A 21,326-nucleotide genomic window follows, 5' to 3' on the forward strand; every position below is an offset into this window, starting at 1 on the left:
CAAGGTCAACTCTTTGTAGTCCATTCCAGGTATACAGGCAAAATGTGGTCTTCGTATTATACAGGCCAAATATGTTGCTCAAAATAGTACAAATTGTCCCAAGTCCTGGCATCATATACAGCAGGCCTATCCAGTCGCAACTTATCTCCAGTGTCATTATTAGCATTGATTTTAATTAGGTTCGAATATTAAAATAAATACATGTGCACATGATAGTAATAGTAGTTTCAAACACAATACAATGACCATTAAAAGCACTTTTAATGTGAGAGCACTGAAGACTGGTGAAGCAGTAAAACAATGTGTACCTGTACATAAATTACAATACAGTTGACTGTCTTAGAAGCTTCACCCTATCGAAGGGTAATGTCGTGTCAGATAAAAATAAAAATAAATTAGATGGTAGCCACAATATAAAGAGTAACCTGTAAATATAAATAAACCAGAGCCCAGTGGTATATTCTGTATGTCCATTTCATCTTAGATTATTGATAATTCTATGCATCTCAAAACTGTGAGTAATGTACAACATGCGTGAACAGTTCTTCATCAATAGTCTCTTTATTTTTTCTTCTTTTCCTGTGTCGAGTCAAACCAGGCATCCAGGAGCTTCTTGCTGTAGTAAATCTGCCCTGCGTGCACCTGAATGGCGATCACCATCAGCAGGTACATCACTGACACCGCAGAGAAGCCAAAGATAAATCGGTAAGCCTTGCCGTGCCGGTAGAGCTGCTGCGCAACCGGGAACATCTCCATGGCACCGAAGATTAGCGGAGCAACAGAAAATAGGCCTGCGCTGATCATGGAGATCACCAGGTAGCTGATATTGTTCTTGGGCATGGCCATGCCAGAGAGCAGCGAGGGCAGAAGGCTGAGGAGATATGGGTACTCCCACTGATAGGGCATGGCCACAACGTCAGAGGAAAACAGCTTGAAGTGGGTGACTACCACTTGGGAGGCTATTAATAACCATATTAACAGATGCACAACGGTGAGCTTCTTGATCTCAGACTTTAAAGATGCACTGCAACACAAAGAGGTTCAGTTAGGATGGAATAAGAGGGTGAAAAAGATGGGACTGGCATTTTAAAAATGCGAAACAGAAACAAAGGAACATATAGGCAACACAATTTCACTGTATTAAACAACAATGTCGGAGCAATGACTTATTGTACATTTCCCTATTAACACCGAGATACTCCAAAATCATTGAACACACTACTATCCATATACTGTTCCCTGAAAACATGCACAATAGGAGGTTTACTGTTTAAAGATACAACCTCATCTGATAATGAGGAGCCACTTTTTCTCTGTGCTTGAAGTCACTCCCATCAGTCCTGACAGCTCTTGGGCCTGCACGTGACGTCATGGCCGGTTCCTGTGTGAGAAAGCCATTTACTCTACGGTCAGTTTCAAAATACATTAATGAAACACAAGTTTGCAATGATTACACAACAGTGCAAAGATTGCACTACTCTGCGCAGGTAGCGTGACATGCTTTATGCTGGATGTATAATAAATCATTCAAATGTCAAACATAGGAAGTAGATCAGAATAATGTGTACAGGAAATGAATGAAAAAATCAATTAAATGAAAAGGCATATAGTATTATGCAGCTTATAGGGATGAGGCTGTAAAATGAAATGACAGGACGGGTTATTTTAATCCAGACAGATTAGATTAGATTTAGACATTTGTAAATATCACCAAAACAGACATACATTGAATAAAAACCTGCATTTCTGTTATTATTAAGGCCTGCCAGCTATAGAACAGCCTGGGATTGTATATGACACAGCAGTATAGATTTTCATCAATAGACTAATTGCATGTATTTTATTGTATTTAAAACATTTTTTTACTGGAATAAGACGTATGAGACAAATATTGAATTATGCGATCATGCAATCTTATTCTGCATCCATACGACATGTATTCGAGCTGTATACAGAATAACACGCGCGTGCTTCTGGTCTATGGAGTAATAAGAGGCTTCACCTGGTGAGGTATTTAAACAGCTGCTATAGCTATCGCTCTCTCTTATATATATCTTTATTTAAAAAAAAACACCCGAATACAAGACTTACTGTAAAATGGCTGAAATCCCGCGTGGAATACGTCTTATTCAATAATCGCTAATAAAACCGGATGAAAGCCGACAAAGGCGTGGGACAATGGACGGCGTACAGACCTGCACTGCACATGCGCAGTACGAGTCTCCAGCTGTCTCCGCCCACAAAACGATGTTATCATCAGCATCACCATCCTCCTGCAGTGGGCTTTGGGATGCTGCTCTTGTTGTGGATTTGGAAAATAGTTAATAATAGTTAATACTTTTTTGAAATATTATTAAAGCATCAATAATAGGAACCATGGCAACCTTAATTTAATAGTCACGTTTATTTCTATATCATTTTTCACAACAGGCATCAAGTCAAGTCAAGTAAAGAGGTTTTTATTGTCAGTTTTACTGTACACAGTGGTACACAGTACACAGTACACAGTAAAAACCAGACAATGTTCCTCCGGAACCCTGGTGCTACACTAAACAACAACATAGAGATTAAGAACAACATGAGACATTGTCTCAAAGCAGCTTTACAGAATTTAAGAGTTGAGGTGAACAGTGTGTGTTTATCCCTGATGAGCAGCCATGGCGACTGTGGCAAGGAAAAAGTCCCTTAGATGTTATGAGAAAGAAACCTTGAGAGAAACCAGACTCAAAAGAGGAACCCATCCTCATTTGGGTGATATCAAGAGTGTAATTATATTCTTTAAACAATACAGAACACTGGAGAGTGAGAACTAACATGAGCACTGGAGTGTAAGATTATAAGTAATGTTCTTTCTACAGTATTATACAGTCTTTTGAGATTATGGAACCAGGAGCTACTGAGCAACTCATAAACTAAAGCTCAACAGTTCGGTTTTATGCAACATTTTCTTTCAGCTCTTGGACCTCAAACAAGTTTGGCCTTTAATTGTAAAAGAAATGTGGGCACCTCTGATATAAGGATTCCTTGAAATTAAATAAGTGACAAAAGCTATAATTTTGTAGATATAGTTTTTAACCATATTTATTAAGGCTATTGATTTCAGCTGTTTTGCTTATTTTGTTCTCCTTACTTCTACTTCTACTTCTACTTTTTTTTTTTATCAAATACAGACTGTAAAAGCATGAATTGATTTGCTGATAAATAACCAAAATATGTTTTTCATTTTAATTTTCACTTGTACATATGTACTAGTGCAGCTGTTCAACAAAAAAAAACACACTTTGTAATGATATAAAAAAAAAGTAAGGAAGTTGAATGGTATCTGACATGCAGTCTAAAAAAAAAAAGGAAAGAAATAAATGCATTGAGCAATTTGCCAGTGTGTCAGTGTGTACTGTGTAAGATTAGACTAATACACTCTTTCTTGGTGAATGGAATGTATCGAAGTCGACCGTGTGTTCTCTGGCTATATAATATGCAAACGTTTACTAAGCTTTTGCAATGAAAGTGCTTGATAACAATAAGACGACTTGGAAGAAGGAGCAGTCAGCATTGAGGTAGAACCTTTTTATCTTGTACAATTGTCATGTCACTAATACACATGATTATGATGCATAGACAATAGATACACAATCTACTACTTCAATAAATAATCATGAAGTTTTTTCAAGCCATGCCAAATATGTACATTTATTTTCTGGACAGGTAAATGTGAGGTAAATTAATCTTAATCTTAATCTTAATGATCTGGGAATAAGACCAACTGATAAATGTAGGATGTTTTAAATGGGTTTGATACTTTAGTCTGCAGAAATGTGTACTTAGTGTACTGTATTCATATAATTTTAGTGATTGGCATTAATGATTTATATTGAATTCCTGAGTTAGGCTTAAAAGTTAATTATAAAATGTTACCTTTAGTTCTGGTTAATATTTTGACCATAAAGTTATGAGAAACGTTATAATATATACAATGCTATGTAGATTAAAGAATGTTCCTTAATCATATATATTTACATCTATAAATTATTGTGCAGTTGACCCTTTTTCTCACAAGCAGCAAGCAGTTTGTAGGTGTTTAGACATTGACTGTAGACCAGTGGTTGCTATGCCCAATTTATCAGCGCTCGTCAACTCCAAAGCATCAAGGGTAAGGGACCCTAATAGGGCCAATATTAATGCACTGACACTGGTATAGGAATTCATTCTCTGCTCATCTGCATCACTGAGGTGTTTAAAGAGATACCCAAACTAGGGTCCATTGTTTTGGCCCACCATGCCCTGAGAAAAGGGAAAAAAAAGAAAGGGTTACCACTGAACCAGATTTGTATTTCTAATTTTACATTAAAACTAATCTTTGTTGTTTTATTTTACAGCTGTGAAAATATTAATTGACATTAAATGTAGAGAATAGAAGTGAAGTTGACTAAATTGGAAAAACAGAAAAAATATGGACCAGCTTCTTTTCTCTCATTAGAGGTAGCTGATATTTCAACTACATGGCTGCAAAGCTTGAATAGCTTTTTTATGCATTGAATGTTTATTTCTCAATATTATGAAATCATAAATTAGGGCAACTATGGCAACTTTAATTTAATATAATCTAATTGCATTGGATAATGCAACATTTACTTTTAGAACTCTGCCCTCAATTAAGGTTTTTGGACCTTCATTGTAAAAGTGTGTGCACCTTTGATGTGAATGATTCCACAAACAATAAATAAGAGACAGAGGCTATAATTTCTTTTTAAGCATATATTTTAAACATATTGAGTATGGATAAATTTGGTATATGGTTGATTTTGTGGTCAAAGTCCAAAATATGCTTTTTATTTAAATGTTTTATAATTTATATTCTATATACTTGTGCATTTAAATTGATCAGTCACACCATGAAGTTATGGGAAAGAGTAGTGGAAGCCAGGCTGAGAGAAGAGGTGACCATCTGTGAGCACCAGTATGGTTTAATACCGAGGAAGAGCACCACAGATGCATTATTTGCTTTGAGAATATTGATGAAGTATAGAGAAGGTCAGAAGGAGTTGCATTGTGTGTTGGTGGATTTAGAGAAAGCGAACAACAGAGTGCCGAGGAGTTGTGGTATTGTATGAGGAAGTCAGGTGTGTCTGAGAAGTATGTGAGGGTGGTGCAGGACATGTATGAGAACAGTCTGACAGGAGGGGTTTAGGTACCTGGGGTCAACAGTGCATTGTAATGGAGAATGTGTTAGAGAAGTAAAGAAAAGAGTGCAGGCAGGGTGGAGTGGGTGGAAAAGAGTGATAGCTGAAGTGATTTGTGATAGAAGAGTATCTGTGAGAGTGAAAGGGAAAGTTTATAGGACTGGGGTGAGACCTGCGATGTTGTATGATTTAGAGACAGTGGCATTGAGTAAAAGAGGTGAAGCTGGAGGTAGCAGAGCTGAAGATGTTGAGGTTTTCGTTGGGAGTGATGAGGATGGACAGGATTAGAAATGAGTTTATTAGAGGGACATGGTGTATATTGGTAGGAGAATGCCGAGGATGGAGTCACCAGGAAGGAGGAAAAGAGGAAGACCAAGGAGGAGGTTTATAGGTGTGGTGAGGGAAGACATGCAGCTAGTTGGTTTGAAAGAGGCAGATGTAGAGGACAGGGGGGTATGAAAATGGATGAGCCACTGTGGCGACCCCTAATAGGAGAAGCCGAAAGAAGAAGAAGAAGAAGAAGAAGATACTTGTGCATATGTACAAGTGCAGCAGTTCAATTAAAAAACACTTTGTAATGGATATAAATCCTTTATTTATAAAAAAAAAAAAAGACAAAATTCTTAAAAAAAAGAAAAACAGCTCAGGCTTCTTGATGGATTATTTATCTTTTTTTACCATTTATATAAAGTGACAGAGTAAACAATTAAATTTTTTCCTCCAAGCCCATTTAAAATTTTTAATCAACCAGTCATTAGCAAGCACAGATGACAAAAGATTTTCCTAAGGCAACCTAATTTATTCATGGTAAGAAAATTAGAATGATGCAAAGAAGAAGAAAATTAAGATAGATGGAAGGTATTGTAATGTGCTGCATTAATGTGATGTGCGCTGAAATGTATGGACATGTTTAATGTATGATATCTAAATAAGGGTTTAAATCCCCAAATGTATCTTTCATTATTAATCATATTTATTCAGTGGTTTTCAAAACATGTGAGCAGATTGCTAAAGTACCTTTAAGATTATCAGATGTCAGATTATTATTCCAATTCACGTAGAGTAAAGTTAATCCTGTTGTTCAATAGGAACTGGTGTGAAAAGATTATGTCTGTGCAAAGATTTGATATTTATAAAAAATATAGGAGAAGACATCATTACAAAATTGGTACTTGTTTTGAAAATGTTTAACATCAGTACATTTCAGTAAATATTTAAATATGACAGAACAATTAATTAATTTTAATTAAGGTTTTTTTTTAAATAGGTTTGTCTTGTAATCTTTGGGCAGCTGCCACTTTGGTCAACCCACATATAGCACATTGTCAAAAAATAGGAAATTCTCCATGTGTCCCAAAACATTCTAAAACTCAGTACACAAATACACATATATTAGCACCACATTATCTTGACTCCTTCTAGAAAGCTCCAATTATGAAATTTTAACAGAATGAAACTTGTTACTAGAGTCTTTGTTCAGGTAGTATAGTGTCTGCATATACACAATACTAGACATATGCATTATCATTGGCAAAATATCACAGGAACAGTTTCAAGATGTCCTTTCCTGTTTTTTATTTTGATTACTTCTCTCTCACTCTTCCTTCTTCTTTACTGATTTACATGGGGTACAGTAGGAAACCAGAGAAAGAAGAGTGGACATATTGCCCTGCATAGAGTCCAGATGCCTGGTCAGATGGTAACTGGATGTGAACAGTATCTCCCGGCTGTAAGGGAACCACAGCACTGCCAGAAGCCTGGTCCAAAACTCCCTTCTTGTATTCATCGTATGTATACGTCACAGCTTCTCCATTTCGGTACAGCCCGACCCATACGTTTGATCCCTTGCAATGCACATGATATGAGAAGTAGTAGATACCGGGAAGGTCGCAGGTGAACACACCAGTTTTTGGGTTGTAATTTTGCCGGCCATTATACAATAGCTTGTCAAATATCACTGGTGTGCCAACTGGAGGATAGGGTGTAGTGAGTTGAGCAGTGAAAGCAGGCATCTCCAGACCAGTAGAACCCATTATGTCAGCTTTACCTTTGTTCTTTCCTTTCATATACCCACCAGCCTTTACTCCATCCAGGGATGGCCCCATCTCAGGCAAAACACCCATGAGGTCAGGGTTTACGGCTGGTGGTCCAGGCGGTCCTGGAGGACCAGGAGGGCCTGGGTGACCTGCCGTGCCTGGAGCACCGCCTGGGCCAGGAGGCCCAGGAGGGCCAATGGGGCCTATAGCACCACGGAGTCCCTCACCTGGAGAACCAGCCTTGCCAGGAAGCCCAGCTTCTCCCTTAGGCCCCGCAGGGCCAGGTGGTCCAATCGGTCCACCTGGTCCTGCAAGTCCCGGAATCCCTTTAGGTCCCTGAGGCCCTGCAGGACCAAGTGCACCCCCTTCTCCTTTAAGACCAGGCAGGCCAGGAAGGCCAGGGGGCCCAGGTAGACCCTTCTCTCCTTCCTCTCCTTTGGGACCAATAGGTCCAGCTGGTCCCCGTGGCCCAGGTTCCCCTTCCTCACCAGGTTTACCTGGTTGGCCTGGCATTCCTGTAGGCCCTGGATCTCCTATAGGCCCTTGTTCTCCCTTTGCTCCGCCTTCACCTAAATCTCCCTTAGGTCCTGGTGCACCAATCCCACCAGGCTTTCCTACTGATCCTGGAGGGCCAGGAGGACCAATGGGTCCTGTGGGTCCTACCAAACCAGGTTGACCTCCATTTCCTTTTTCACCTTTTAGTCCTGGAGGCCCAGGTGGTCCCCCTATTCCTTTGTCACCCTTTGAGCCAGGGAATCCTGGTTTTCCAATGCCAGGTAATCCAGGCTTTCCTGGCAAACCTGGTGGCCCTGGTAGTCCTTTATGGCCTGGGGCACCTGGCTGTCCCGGCACTCCTTCCTCACCTGGTTTCCCAATGCCAGGCAATCCTTGTGGTCCTTGTTTGCCCTCTAAGCCAGGTGGACCTAATGGGCCAAGTGGTCCAGGTGGTCCAGGCTGTCCTTGTTTACCTGGTTGTCCTGGCAAACCAGGTGCTCCAGGCTTGCCCACCCCTGGCAATCCTTTATGTCCAGGAAGTCCTGTAGGCCCAGGTGGGCCTTTTGGGCCTTGTGGGCCTGGATATCCAATTCCTTTATCTCCTTTAGGGCCAGGCAACCCTGGAAGACCAGGAAGACCTTTGTGCCCTGGTTCTCCTTTGGGTCCTGTCAGTCCTGGTGGTCCTTGGCCACCTGGCTTCCCAATACCTAGTAAGCCCTGGGGTCCAGGTGGACCTGGTGGTCCTATCCTGCCTGGTAGCCCCTCTGCCCCACCAGGTCCCTGTTCACCTTTTTCTCCTTTTGGTCCCATTTCACCTGGCTTCCCTTGCATGCCTGGCATTCCTGGTTTACCAAGGCCAGGTAACCCTGGAGGGCCAGGAGGGCCTTGAATTCCTGGAGGGCCTGGGATACCATTTCCCTTAGGCCCAGGAGGCCCTGGTGGTCCTTGTGGTCCTTGAGGACCTTGTGGTCCAACTTCACCTGGAATACCCTGCTCACCTCTAGGAATGGTCTCACCTGTATGCAGAAAAACATGACAATATTTGCTCAAAACTCAAGGAATGGCATATGATATAATAATTTGATATAACAATAAAAAACAAAACAAAACAATATATATATATATATATATATATATATATATATATATATATATATATATATATATATATATATATATAATTTATTTATTTATTTATTTATTTACTTTTTATGTTATGTTATGTGTGTTGTGTTGTCAACAGAACACATTCATTATTTACGACGTCCTTTGTAAACTCCAACAAAATCTTTTTTTTAATTGGTAAACATTTGTTTTGCTTATGTGCCAAGTCTCCAATGAAGCACCATAATTCACCATGATGCACACATCTGGAAATTAAAACCATCCATGTGGAAACAAACCAAAAGTTCCATTTGGTGTCCTGATGATTTATGTAATTTAAAACACCATAAGTACTTCAAAACATTTACAGGAATATTTTGTCTTCATGCACTATGTTGAGTATAGTCTCACCAAAAATAAACATACATTTGCATAAATATATATATATATATATATATATATATATATATATATATATATATATATATATATATATATACATATACATACACACACCATGAAGAAGAGATAATCAGTGTTGTTCACTTCACTTGTCATAATATTATAGTGTAATATCGTAATGTAATGCCTGGTCAGTATATATATATATATATATATAATTTATTTATTTATTTATTTATTTATTTATTTATTTATTTACTTTTTATGTTATGTTATGTGTGTTGTGTTGTCAACAGAACACATTCATTATTTACGACGCCCTTTGTAAACTCCAACAAAATCTTTTTAATTGGTAAACATTTGTTTTGCTTATGTGCCAAGTCTCCAATGAAGCACCATAATTCACCATGATGCACACATCTGGAAATTAAAACCATCCATGTGGAAACAAACCAAAAGTTCCATTTGGTGTCCTGATGATTTATGTAATTTAAAACACCATAAGTACTTCAAAACATTTACAGGAATATTTTGTCTTCATGCACTATGTTGAGTATAGTCTCACCAAAAATAAACATACATTTGCATAAATATATATATATATATATATATATATATATATATATATATATATATATATATATATACATATACATACACACACCCATGAAGAAGAGATAATCAGTGTTGTTCACTTCACTTGTCATAATATTATAGTGTAATATCGTAATGTAATGCCTGGTCAGTATATATATATATATATATATATATATATATATATATATATATATATATATATATATATATATATATAAATCATTTATATATATTGTTACAGGAATGATACAAATTATTACCTTTTTTGGCCTTGCCTTTGTTCATATGCATGGGTATCTGTGGCATTTCTTTTCTGTAAGGTGGATACTGCATATGAGGCATTTCCTTTCCTATACCTTTGTGAGGTATATGAGGTACAGGCTGATGCTGTTGATGATGGGGTTTGTAATATGCTCCTCCACATACAGATGGTAATAATACCACTTGTACTATAATCACCAGGAAAGGAACCACAGCCATGGCCTGTAAAAATCAATCAAACAATCAATTAATAAATTATTCAATTAATCAAATAATAAATTTATCAATTAATAAATAAATCAATCAATCAACCAGTCAATCAATCATAAGCATAATCACATACCATTAATAGCCATTTGTTTAGCCTCAAAACACGTCACTATTATTTACAAAAAATATATACATTTTTGTTAAATTTGTAGTACCAGTGCTGTATGTACAAAACTAATATATCTTTGATGGAGACATATTCAGTTAATGCATTTACAGTACTTTTTTTTTTGTTTTGGTTTAATATGTGATTAATACTCTGTGTATTTTATTTCTCGATATTTAATAATATAAACCCAAAAGATTTTTTAGTATATTTGGGATATTTTGTTTTATGACTGATATATTTCAACTTTTCCATAACAAACTTGTTGGCCTTCCAAAAACAGGTTTCTTCTGCTTTCCTTTATAGCACTTAAATTGCATACTGGTTGACACCGCTAAGTATGTGACTCGTAATAGCAAATAGATTGTAGCAAAATAATTTAGGGGTTAACAGGTGTGAATACTTAGACACCTAATTGGGAACATTAAATAAGGATTTTCTAATCTATTTTTCCAATTTTGTCATTCCACTAGCTAATCAGGCTTGGTGAAGGCTAGCACCTGCCTCCTGTGAGACATGTTAAGCTGGCCCCCATGTATTCACAATGCTGTTAATGCTTTGTAACAAGGGCAGCTGAACACACTCTGAGGAAACCACAAACTGTTCCACTAAACAGTACAAAGATACACATGATTAGCCAATGTTGCTTGGATTTGAGGAGAACATGGTCATCTTTGCTGTCTTGGATTCCCAGCCCTAATAGTAGAGCCATCACATTTCAGATGTTTTACCCACCCACATTTACAAATTTAATGTAGCAAGTAAAACTAAATCTGCAAAGAAGGACAACACTGGGTTACCATGTATTTCCTATTCTTTAAGACCTTTGGTGCTTAAGCTAATGGAAATAGAATGATGCCTTTTTCTTCAGGCAAAACTTTCGTGTCAAAGTCAACTATGTACAGAAATTATTTGCAGGGCATTTTGGAGTATTTGTGTATGGTAATAAAGCTTGTCCCAGTTGTGTGTTATTTCCTTTTTTCCTCTCATCCTAGCCTCTGTGAGAAATAGAACAAGTCTGTGAAATATGCACCACTCGCAGAATTGCACTTTTAGGTGTGTGTGTGTGTGTGTGTGTGTGTATGTGTGTAAATCAGTTTTACTGCACTGAGACCTTTGACAAAAGCATTACAATGAAAGGTAAGTGGGTCGGCTATAACTAATCATACGCACAAATGTCTCAACATCATTTTATAGCTGTTAATGTTACAAATCACAAGCATTGCAAAATAGCATTCAAATTTTGTGGGACACTTGGAGCAGATTGTACGATACGACTGAATCAGTACGGTAGAATGGTTTTCACGTGCTTATGCATTTCCTGCTGGCTTGTGAGCTGCAGATGCGTACATTTGTAGTTTAATGGAAAAAGGCATTAAGAAAATCACTAACAAATGATGTCTGCCGTTACTGAAAACAAACCAATTCACCTGTCGAGAATAGAGCAGCTACAGATCAATTTCTCTTCTCTTAACCCTCCTCGACTACTTGGATTTAATTCATAAAGGTTGTGGAAATACATACTTTTTTTAAGAGTTTCTTGCCATGAAGTATAGTTTTGAAATTAGGTTTCTCTGAGCCTGTCAGAGGTCGGAGAAAGTATCAGGGAATTACAATTTCGGAGTAGCAGCATGGAACTTTGACCTTTCTCACGCAGTTGGTGATTTTCCCATAGACATGCCATGGGACTCCCAGTCTTTGGTTGGTTCTTTAAGATGAAGCAGTAACGTCTGTAGTCAAGGGTAATGTCCTATATACAGTATATATATATATACATGTTTGCAATTTGTACAGTTGGAAATGTATGTACTCATGGTACATTCAGGGCCGAAGTTCAGGGCTGAATCTATTCCAAGATTGTAGTTTCTGTATTCAATCTATGGTTTCACTGATGTATCCCTACCCCATGTGTGATTGTTTAAAAAATGAACTGTAATGTATGGAAATGAACAGACAGAAGAGTTTGTCCCAGTGTCATCCAGTTTTATTTTTAGCTAATACTCTATAGACGTAGGCAAGACCATTTCTAGCTCAACAGAGCTTAAAAGTTTGGAACCACCAGGGGGCACTATAAGAATGTAAGAAAAATTAAAAAATAATACATACATGAAATATGTGCACACTTTCTAATAATATCTTCTGGTAATAAAAGAATGTGAGCCTGTAGATGCTCTGCAACTTTGAGAGCTATGATTGGGTAGGAAGTGTAAAGGGCTTAAAGTTGGATTTTATTTAGGGTTTAACTCTTGGTTTGAGTTTATCTAAGGATAGTAGATGTTTCGGTACAGTCACTAGGTTGTGTTTGAGTGCATGTAGGGTGTAGGGAGTTTTTTTTTTTTTACAAACGTGCTTAAATATGTACTGTTGTCTGAAACAGATGGGAAATTGAGCCACAATTATTGAGCTATGAGTCAATATAAAGGATTTAGAAAGATTTCGGATTTATTTTAGCAACTATATTAGTTTGGTATGTCATGGTATTTTAAATGAAACAGGTTTGCTCTTATATATGATAACTATATATATATATATATATATATATATATATATATATATATATATATATATATATATATATATATATACACACAGCATGAAGGCACTAGGTAGCAAATATAAAATATTCTATCCCTGAACATGTATGTATGTGTGCACTTTTCCCTGAGACAGCAGGACTGTGTGAGAACTCCATAAATATCTGCTGAATTTTACTGAACACTTGCTGCCACTTTATAGTGCAAGCCTTTACCAGACATCTTTACCAAACTGTGATTATTAGTGCACCTTTTATCAAAGAATGTGAAATATGTATCTTAATTTTCTCAAATATTAGCTAAAGAAATGTGGTGATGCAAATAATAAGTAAACAATAGGTTTCAGGTTGTATATGCTTTACATGTCTGTTTTTTTAATAGGATTCTTTAGATTTCAATAATTTTAACACACTTCCTTTGCATTTGCTTGCATTCCCTATGGAATGTAAAATGTGAATACATACTTAAAATTGAACACGTTGACATTTTGCTCCCATCAAGGTTGTAAAAATAGGTGGATTATAAAGTAATTAATATGTTTGGAATGTATATGTAGTGTGTGAAAGGATCTTAAGTAATGGAAAATCAAGTGCAGATACTTGAAAGTGTATTAAGTACAAAAGCAAAGCAAGTATATTTGGTTATTTCTTGCTTATTGCTACACAAAAGACTTACAGTCACTTACAAAGCACGTAAAGGTTTAAGAATGTGGAAAGGGGGGATATTTGTTTGAGGAAATTTCTTTATTCTTTGAAGCTGCGGTAAATTTCATGAACACGAGCTACAGAAAAAATCTCACGTATTCAGGTATGTAATGTATATTGTCTGTAATGATTCGATAAACCCAGGTATGCATAGATTATAACCAGAAAGCAAGTTCTACAGTAAAGAGAAACACATCCTTCTTCGCTTTGTCATGTCTGTCATATTGGGTGAGTTGGTTCTCCTGGCATTTGCTATTAATGAATGTATGTGTTATGGGATTTAATTATAAACCGCTGACCAAGATAATACAACATCCATGAATACCATCTATTTTATTCTAAAATGGTAATTAAATAAAAAATAAATAAAAAATTATCACAAAATGCAGAATGAAAAATGCAAAGTAATTACTTTCTCTAGCCCATTTTCTTTTGCTCAAACACAAGGTGTTATTTTTTTCATAATTATACACACAGATTTAATTTGATGCTCTGTTTTTTTTTTTGTTTGCAGAGCATGTTTCTGTGTATTGTGCATGTTAAAAATCTGTTCTAGCAACATGGCAAATTTGATCTATACCTTTAACCACAACAAAGACAGATAAGACTCTCTCTCTCTCTCTCTCTCTCTCTCTCTCTCTCTCTCTCTCTCTCTCTCTCTCTCTCTCTCTATATATATATATATATATATATATATATATATATATATATATATATATATATATATATATAGATATAGATATAGATATAGATATATAGATATATATCTATATAGCCACATGCCCAATCCAATTACACATTTGTAATGCAAAGCTGAAAGCTAGAGAGCTGCTCAACCAAACTCTCACAACACTAAACATTGCTTAGTAAAAATCAAGAGTAATAGTCTAAATGATCTTAAGTCTGTAATCTAGCGTACCAGTATAGATTTATTCATTGCTAGAAACTCAAAGCACTTTTGGACGTCCCTCTGGACAAGGGCTTCTGCTAAATGCCGCAAATGTAAATGTAAACACAGGGTCTACAAACTGACCAGCCAATAACAAAATACTTCAACCAGATCAGTTCTACTATAATTTAATTACAGTGACAGCACACACATTAGATATTTCAAGAGAAAGCTGGCACTGTACTGTACACATCACTGTAACAAGGCCAGCCTGAGCTCTAAAACTAATGATTCAGTTCAATTGTCATGTGAGTGTTTTAAGGAAGCATTAACCTTTGTATTTTTCCACAAAAAAAACCCTCAAGTATTGTATTGAGAATAGTTTAATATTTACTTTTTTTTTAAAAGTGCTATTATTATTATTATATTTGAGAATGTGTGCAATCATGGCTTTCTGGGGGGTTTTCTAGCATTATTAGAAGAAATCTCCAGTGTCAGTGTAATAGTAATAGGTAGAGCTGTATTTTTGATTTTACCATGACAGAAAATTCTTCAGGGTAATAAAATGTCCTAATAACTAAAAAGTAGGGGAGTAGCCTGTTAACTGCTGTTATAGCTAAGTGATAACAGGAATTCACTTGTTCCACAAATGTTTCGCAACATTACACATTCTGTCAATGGACAAAAATAAGTATGAGTATGTTGATTCTTAATAAATAAATAATTACAATCATTAGTGAACCACTTTAATATACTTATACATCAGGATAGTAAAGGCCCTTGCATGACACTATTGATCATTCCTTTTCCTAAAAAAGTCATACCCTGTTCTGTTTTATTTGTTATTTCTCACACTGCAATACAACAGTTCGGTTTTCATTTCTCAAAGTAAAAAGCAACACTTTAGGTACAAGTTATTTGACCCTTGTACATATGCCAGTGTGTCATTCCCAGCCATATATTCAGTCACTGCTTGGATAATAGATCATGTGTCAGTATGACCCTCATACTAAAGGCCATACATGGCCTCTGCCCCCAGGAGTCAGGGAGCTCTCATGTACCTTTTGTTCACCCCCTCCCCTCTGTTGGAATCTCCCGCACCAATCAGCCAATAAACAAAGCTTGTAAAATTAACACCTCATGGCACAAATAGGGCAGGTTAAGCAAAAACACACACCCACACAATAGGATTACTAGGATACAGATGGCTCTTAAAAACCCAATATTTACAGAGCTATCATCATTTCTCTATTCTCCTCCTGGTTTTAGTCATGATTCCCATTGCCTTTACATTCCATTTCTACTCTCACTTACTCTTCTTGTCTACATTGATCAGTAGACTAACAAAGAGACATCTAAATCATGAGTGAAAGGCGTGGCATCTTGTGACTACTGGACAAAAATGTGAAGAGCATGAAGAAGGGGAAAACAGGAGAGAGAGTGTGTGAGAGAGAGAAATGAAAATAGTTCAAAGATGGACTCAATCAATGCTTGGAACAAATATTGAGCCACTGCATTCTTAATAGTCTGGGATTTATACTATTAACAGATGTGAGAGACTGAAAGTTTATTTAATTCTGTTTGTGTTTGCTAATAACTCTGTGGAACATGCCATCACATTGGATGTTGTGTTTATTTTTTTTTCAATGGTTTTTGTTTTTTGCCATACATCAGTTTCACTGATCTTTCATCCTATTATGCATCTGTGTTGCTTGCTCCTTAACCCGTAGAGTAGATGATTAAAATATTCTATTCAATGAGCTAAGCACACTAGGGGCAGTGTTCCAAAAAAAAGTCAATGAGAACAGAATAGTCAAAGAGGCATCATTACATTGTTGGTGGGTATGAATCAAGGATTGATCAATAATGATCTACAAAAAAATAACCACATCAAATCAAGATCATTTAGAAATGATAAAATTGAAGCTGTAAGCTATAAAAGTGAGCTGATTTCAAAATGACTTGCTTTTTTTTTGTAAGCTTAATTCAATAAAAGAAAAAGACATATAGTACTACAGTTCAGAGTAATAGTCAGGCCTGTTTAGTGTCCACTAGCTGCAACAGAGCATTCATTCTGTCCCCTCGTCCGCTTACTCAGCTTACAGCATTTTCACAGCACACTGATAATAAGAGTGAGAATCCCTGAAGAAACCTGTGTGTGTGTGTGTGTGTGTGTGTGTGTGTGTGTGTGTGTGTGTGTGTGTGTGTTCGGAATAGTGCTTATATATTGTTCCTGAAACTATAATGAATGGATATTGATGGGATGAGTCTGGTTCCTCTCAAGGTTTCCTCCTCATGCCATCTCAGGCCACTGTCGCCACTTTCTTGTTCATTAGGGACAAACTAATAAGGACCAAACTTATAGGCACTAAACTTATACATTCAAACCTTATTTTGTCCCTGTCTCTAAAATGTTGCTCTGGGAAAATGTCCATGGTTAAGTATGCTGTATTGTTTGTGCTTACTTCTATTTAGTTTTAAGTGTATTACACTGCACATTAGCCAATACAATTTTTTTTTTTATATGTGCTATATAAGACTCTGGTGTTGTGATATTACCTAAAAATTCAACATCTGTTCTATGACTTATGTGTATAAACTGTAATTTGCATATTAGATGTAAATCTTTATAGATTGATGATCTGCAAACAATTGTATACACAGAAAGATAGGGGTCTTATATAGAAAGAATATTCTTTTTTAGTATAGACAATAAATTATATTAAATGAGTACTCCTACTATGAGCCATAGCAAAACCAGTGTGGTTAAAGTCTTAGAGAATAATTATGGTATTTCTCTTTCAATCTAATTTACTCTCATCTTGGTTATATTATAAAACTTGTGATTGGTGTTAAACATTTAACTTGATCTTTAATAGAGGTGCACCAGAACACTGCATTGCCCACTCTGATTAGAATAAAATGTATTTGTGTGCTCCAAATGGAAGTTGAATTTCCATTTTATACAGCTTGATAGATGCATGAAATTATATGAAAATAGCCAATGCATTATTATGCACATTTTAGATTGACTGGTTTGTCTTACATAGATTGGTACTGTGGGCTATCATGCCAGTGTCAAACATTCAACTCAATTAATTGTTATTTGTATAGCGCTTTTAACAATGAACATTGTTTTAAAGCAGCTTTGCACAGATAATGTGGTGATAAAGAATGAACAAGATGTTCATTATGTGTAAATTTGTCCCTAATGAAAAACAATACATCATTAATCTGTCTATCTCGGTAAATGCAGTATTTTCTTACTAACTGGAAACTGGGGTTTATTATTACGACACATGAATTTGAAACATTAAATTTAACATTAAATTGAGCATTTAATAAGAATCGTTTGGGCACCAATGCAGACATTACGGTTTTAAAAAAGTTCAGTTTGCTGTGAATCATATCCAAATACTTTACCAATAAAGCTTTAGTGTAGGCCTTTTAATGACAAAACATACATCTAATGATGAAATAAGGACCTGCTACTTTATACAGTCATCCAGTGTACTGAGAAGAGAAAGTGAGAAACAGAATATATCTTACCCTGACCCTGCTGTTTTCAGGCGTAGAGGTGATAATCTCGGGGGTTCTGGGCAATCCCGCACACAAATTCCCACACACACCCCTCACCAGCTGAATGGATGGATGACTGGACTTAAACAAGCAGCACCCTACACACACACTCACCTTATATCTCCAGTCAGGAAGGAGGGGAGGAGAAAGAGAGCCAAAGAGTAGGGGGTGGAGGTGGAGAGAGATTGTCAGCATGGCGATGTCACAGTCTTGTCTTATTCAGTCTAAATTCTAAACACTAGGGTTTGTTTGTCTTTCCAAAATCCCTGTGTGGGCATCATCACCCTCATTACTTTTCACAATGATGTCATGACACTCAGACATTGAGCTTGATGGATCTTGGATTGGCCTTTTTTTCCAGCCTTAAGGAACACAAGTGTGTGAGTTTGGAGTGTACCTCACATTTAAAATCATCCTCCCAGGGAATAGAAATCGGAATATTGTCTCATTAACTAATGGGACTTGGACTAATTGCTTGAATTAAACAGTTAGGACCTCATGGTTTTAATGGTTTATAAGAACAATCCATACATTCTTGATTCAGGTGAAGATTCAGGCTTGATTTAGTGGAATTACTTATTTTCTAATAGGATATTTGCTAGTTTCATGGTAGATATCAGCATCCTGATAAGGTCCGAAGAACCATTATTATACCACAGTTGAATAAGATTTTGCCAAATCAAATCAAAAACATTTTGCTGTAATGTAATGTAATGTAAAAGCTGGTTGTAGGTTTAATAAAGACATATAGAAACCAAAGCAGCTTTAACAGCCCTGCCAGTTCTATTGCAAACAGCTCTTCCTTTGACCTCCATTCAAAATGATCAATGGGTTATCAGCATTTTATTGTCGGGAGAAAAGAGCCTAAGTGGTGGTCCAGATAAAATGTGTGCGACCTGAAACGCTTCAGAGAGGTCAACAGTTAAAGCTAGTACCCCCTGCTGCTAAGTCAGACCATGACATTGTGTAACCAAGGCAATGAGTAAGATGAGCGGAGATTTCCATGTATTTCAGAACAGGAACAAATTTGTGATATTAGCTTTCATTTACTGCACAGTTTAAGAGAGAAGATTAGTGTTTCTTGTGAAGTGCTGAGTAGGTGGAAGATTTTGCTTCGATACATGCCAGTGTTGGATGAATGAACAGGCAGAGACAGTGACAGACGGAGACAGGGTGGAGGGCCATTCCAAAAGAATGCGCCTTTCTGGCTTTCCAGGTAGGATGATCAGCTGCCCAATTCTCTCATTTTTTTAATTCGCTCAACCAATCATTTGTATCCAAGACACACACTCACCGTAGATATTAATGCCCATCCCAGTAGACAGAACTCTCCTCCAAAACCAGTTATGAGCACAAAGAAAGTTATTGAACTTCAGTGCAAGATTCATTATACACTGGTACAAACAAAATTTCTATAATTGGATCTCATGAATAAATAAAAAGGCAGCCAAAATGCTTTTCCAGAGTGGGGATGCTGTCCAGCAGGAGACAGGACCTTCCCCCAATAATGCACACACACACACACACACACACACACACACACACACACACACACACTGCCTTGCGCACATGCACATTCTCACACACTCGCACGCACCAAACTCAATTAGCCACGAGTGCGTTTACCTACCAAACACACTTGCCTCGGCATCTGTTTCTTTGTTTGACCATAAAGTGGAGAGACAGAGGGTTGGGGAAGAAGGAGAGAAAGTTAAGGAATGAATGAGTAAAGAGCCAAAAGTCTTCATTTTCCAAATGTCCATTATCTGTTGGGTTTTTTGAGGAGGAAAAAACAACTTTGGGGAATTAGTTCTGGAAAAAAATAGTCAATGTGCTTTTTTATTAGGAGTAAAAGAGTAAACATAAGAATAATATCGATATTCATATTACAGTATTCTTCCAGATAAATATAATACAATCTATCTATCTATCTATCTATCTATCTATCTATCTATCTATCTATCTATCTATCTATCTATCTATCTATCTATCTATCTATCTATCTATCTATCTAAATGCTGCTATCGAATTCTACATGAGATCAGAAGCATTTTTGTGGTTCTACAGCTTTAAGTGCAACTTTAAATGCTTTAATGTTTTGGGTCATATTAGGATATTGATTATAAGTAAATTAGGATATTTTTTGCCAAATAACAATAAAAAAACACTGCTGTTATAAGTTTTAGGGTTGTATTAGTATCTCTACTTCATATCGGGACACATCGCACTGCTCTCTCATTAATTATTTTCATACAAAACCAGGATTTTTTACAGGTAACTTGAATATTATTGTTTCTTAGCATCTAAATAATTCCATTGTATGTATACCTGATTGGGAAATGCTCTTGTAAGGATTTTCATAGAACTTTTAAAAGTTCTCGCAGACAGACAATCACATTTTCTAAGAGTGGACATTCTAGGATACATTTTACAGCCTTGCTTAGCAGCTGTACATCAGATTAATCCATTGTATAATGCTGTGCACTCATGTGTACTGCTAAAGTGGGTGACTGATGTCCATACGTAAACATTTGAACAGTTTATGGTTGGTTATGTCAAACTGACCGGGGTTAGTTTGGTTGCCGGGGGGTGCGGGGGGTTCAGGGACTGCATGCTCAATAGTGGTTGTAAAGTTCTGCACTGGCCCATTTTCCCACAGCTGTAGCTCTCTTCCTCTATACAGTGGCCTGGGAACACACTCAGCACACAATATGCCAACCGTCCATCACCATGGGAACCTGTCCTAGGATGGTAAGTGACCCCTATTAGACTATAGACTTTGCATCATCTTATACATCAAATCTTTAACCCATGAACTATTTAAAGACATATGTGCACATACACTGGATTTATTATTATTACTTTTAATACATTTTACTATTCTGAATGCCCCTGAAACCTTTATATTAATAAAGTAAGTAATCACAAGTTTCAAGTATGCTTCGTGTATGTGTATGAGTGTGTGTGTGTGTGTGTGTGTGTGTGTGTGTGTGTGTGTGTGTGTGTGTGTGTGTGTGTGTGGTCTGGTCAAAGCCCCCTATGGTTTTGCTACCTGGTCCTGCTGATGAGGGTCGACTGGCTCCTTTACACATGACCAGTAAAAAAATCCCACCATGGACACTTAAACGTTCCGTTCTGGACTTTTTTTGTGCTTTGTGTAAAAACCTTA

General features: G+C 36.8%; 2 protein-coding genes across 2 annotated transcripts; both read right to left on the bottom strand.

Annotated features, from left to right (window-relative positions):
* Nucleotides 1-242: 242 nt before the first annotated feature.
* On the bottom strand, nucleotides 243-2,245 carry jagn1a (jagunal homolog 1a). The gene is made up of 3 exons (XM_046845439.1): nucleotides 2,092-2,245; nucleotides 1,284-1,381; nucleotides 243-1,024 (listed from the first exon to the last, which is right to left on the bottom strand). Exons 2-3 carry the CDS (start codon nucleotides 1,370-1,372, stop codon nucleotides 562-564), a joined length of 552 nt encoding a protein of 183 aa, XP_046701395.1. The 5' UTR covers nucleotides 1,373-1,381; nucleotides 2,092-2,245; the 3' UTR covers nucleotides 243-561.
* Nucleotides 2,246-5,894: 3,649 nt separating this feature from the next.
* On the bottom strand, nucleotides 5,895-18,244 carry col8a1a (collagen, type VIII, alpha 1a). Its single transcript, XM_046841359.1, has 3 exons — nucleotides 18,128-18,244; nucleotides 10,075-10,297; nucleotides 5,895-8,727 (listed from the first exon to the last, which is right to left on the bottom strand). The coding sequence occupies exons 2-3, from the start codon at nucleotides 10,292-10,294 to the stop codon at nucleotides 6,800-6,802; spliced, it is 2,148 nt and encodes a 715-aa protein (XP_046697315.1). The 5' UTR covers nucleotides 10,295-10,297; nucleotides 18,128-18,244; the 3' UTR covers nucleotides 5,895-6,799.
* Between the last annotated feature and the right edge of the window lie 3,082 nt (nucleotides 18,245-21,326).

Source organism: Silurus meridionalis, chromosome 3, assembly GCF_014805685.1.
Source record: "Silurus meridionalis isolate SWU-2019-XX chromosome 3, ASM1480568v1, whole genome shotgun sequence".
Lineage (NCBI taxonomy): Eukaryota > Metazoa > Chordata > Actinopteri > Siluriformes > Siluridae > Silurus > Silurus meridionalis.

Excerpts from the sequence above, each read along its gene's own strand:
- jagn1a (XM_046845439.1), bottom strand. The coding sequence starts at position 1,372 with ATGACGTCACGTGCAGGCCCAAGAGCTGTCAGGACTGATGGGAGTGAC. Across the intron at positions 1,025-1,283 it reads GCTCCTCATTATCAGATGAG|TGCATCTTTAAAGTCTGAGA; the intron begins GTTGTATCTTTA and ends TTTGTGTTGCAG.
- col8a1a (XM_046841359.1), bottom strand. The coding sequence starts at position 10,294 with ATGGCTGTGGTTCCTTTCCTGGTGATTATAGTACAAGTGGTATTATTA. Across the intron at positions 8,728-10,074 it reads CAAAGGCAAGGCCAAAAAAG|GTGAGACCATTCCTAGAGGT; the intron begins GTAATAATTTGT and ends TTCTGCATACAG.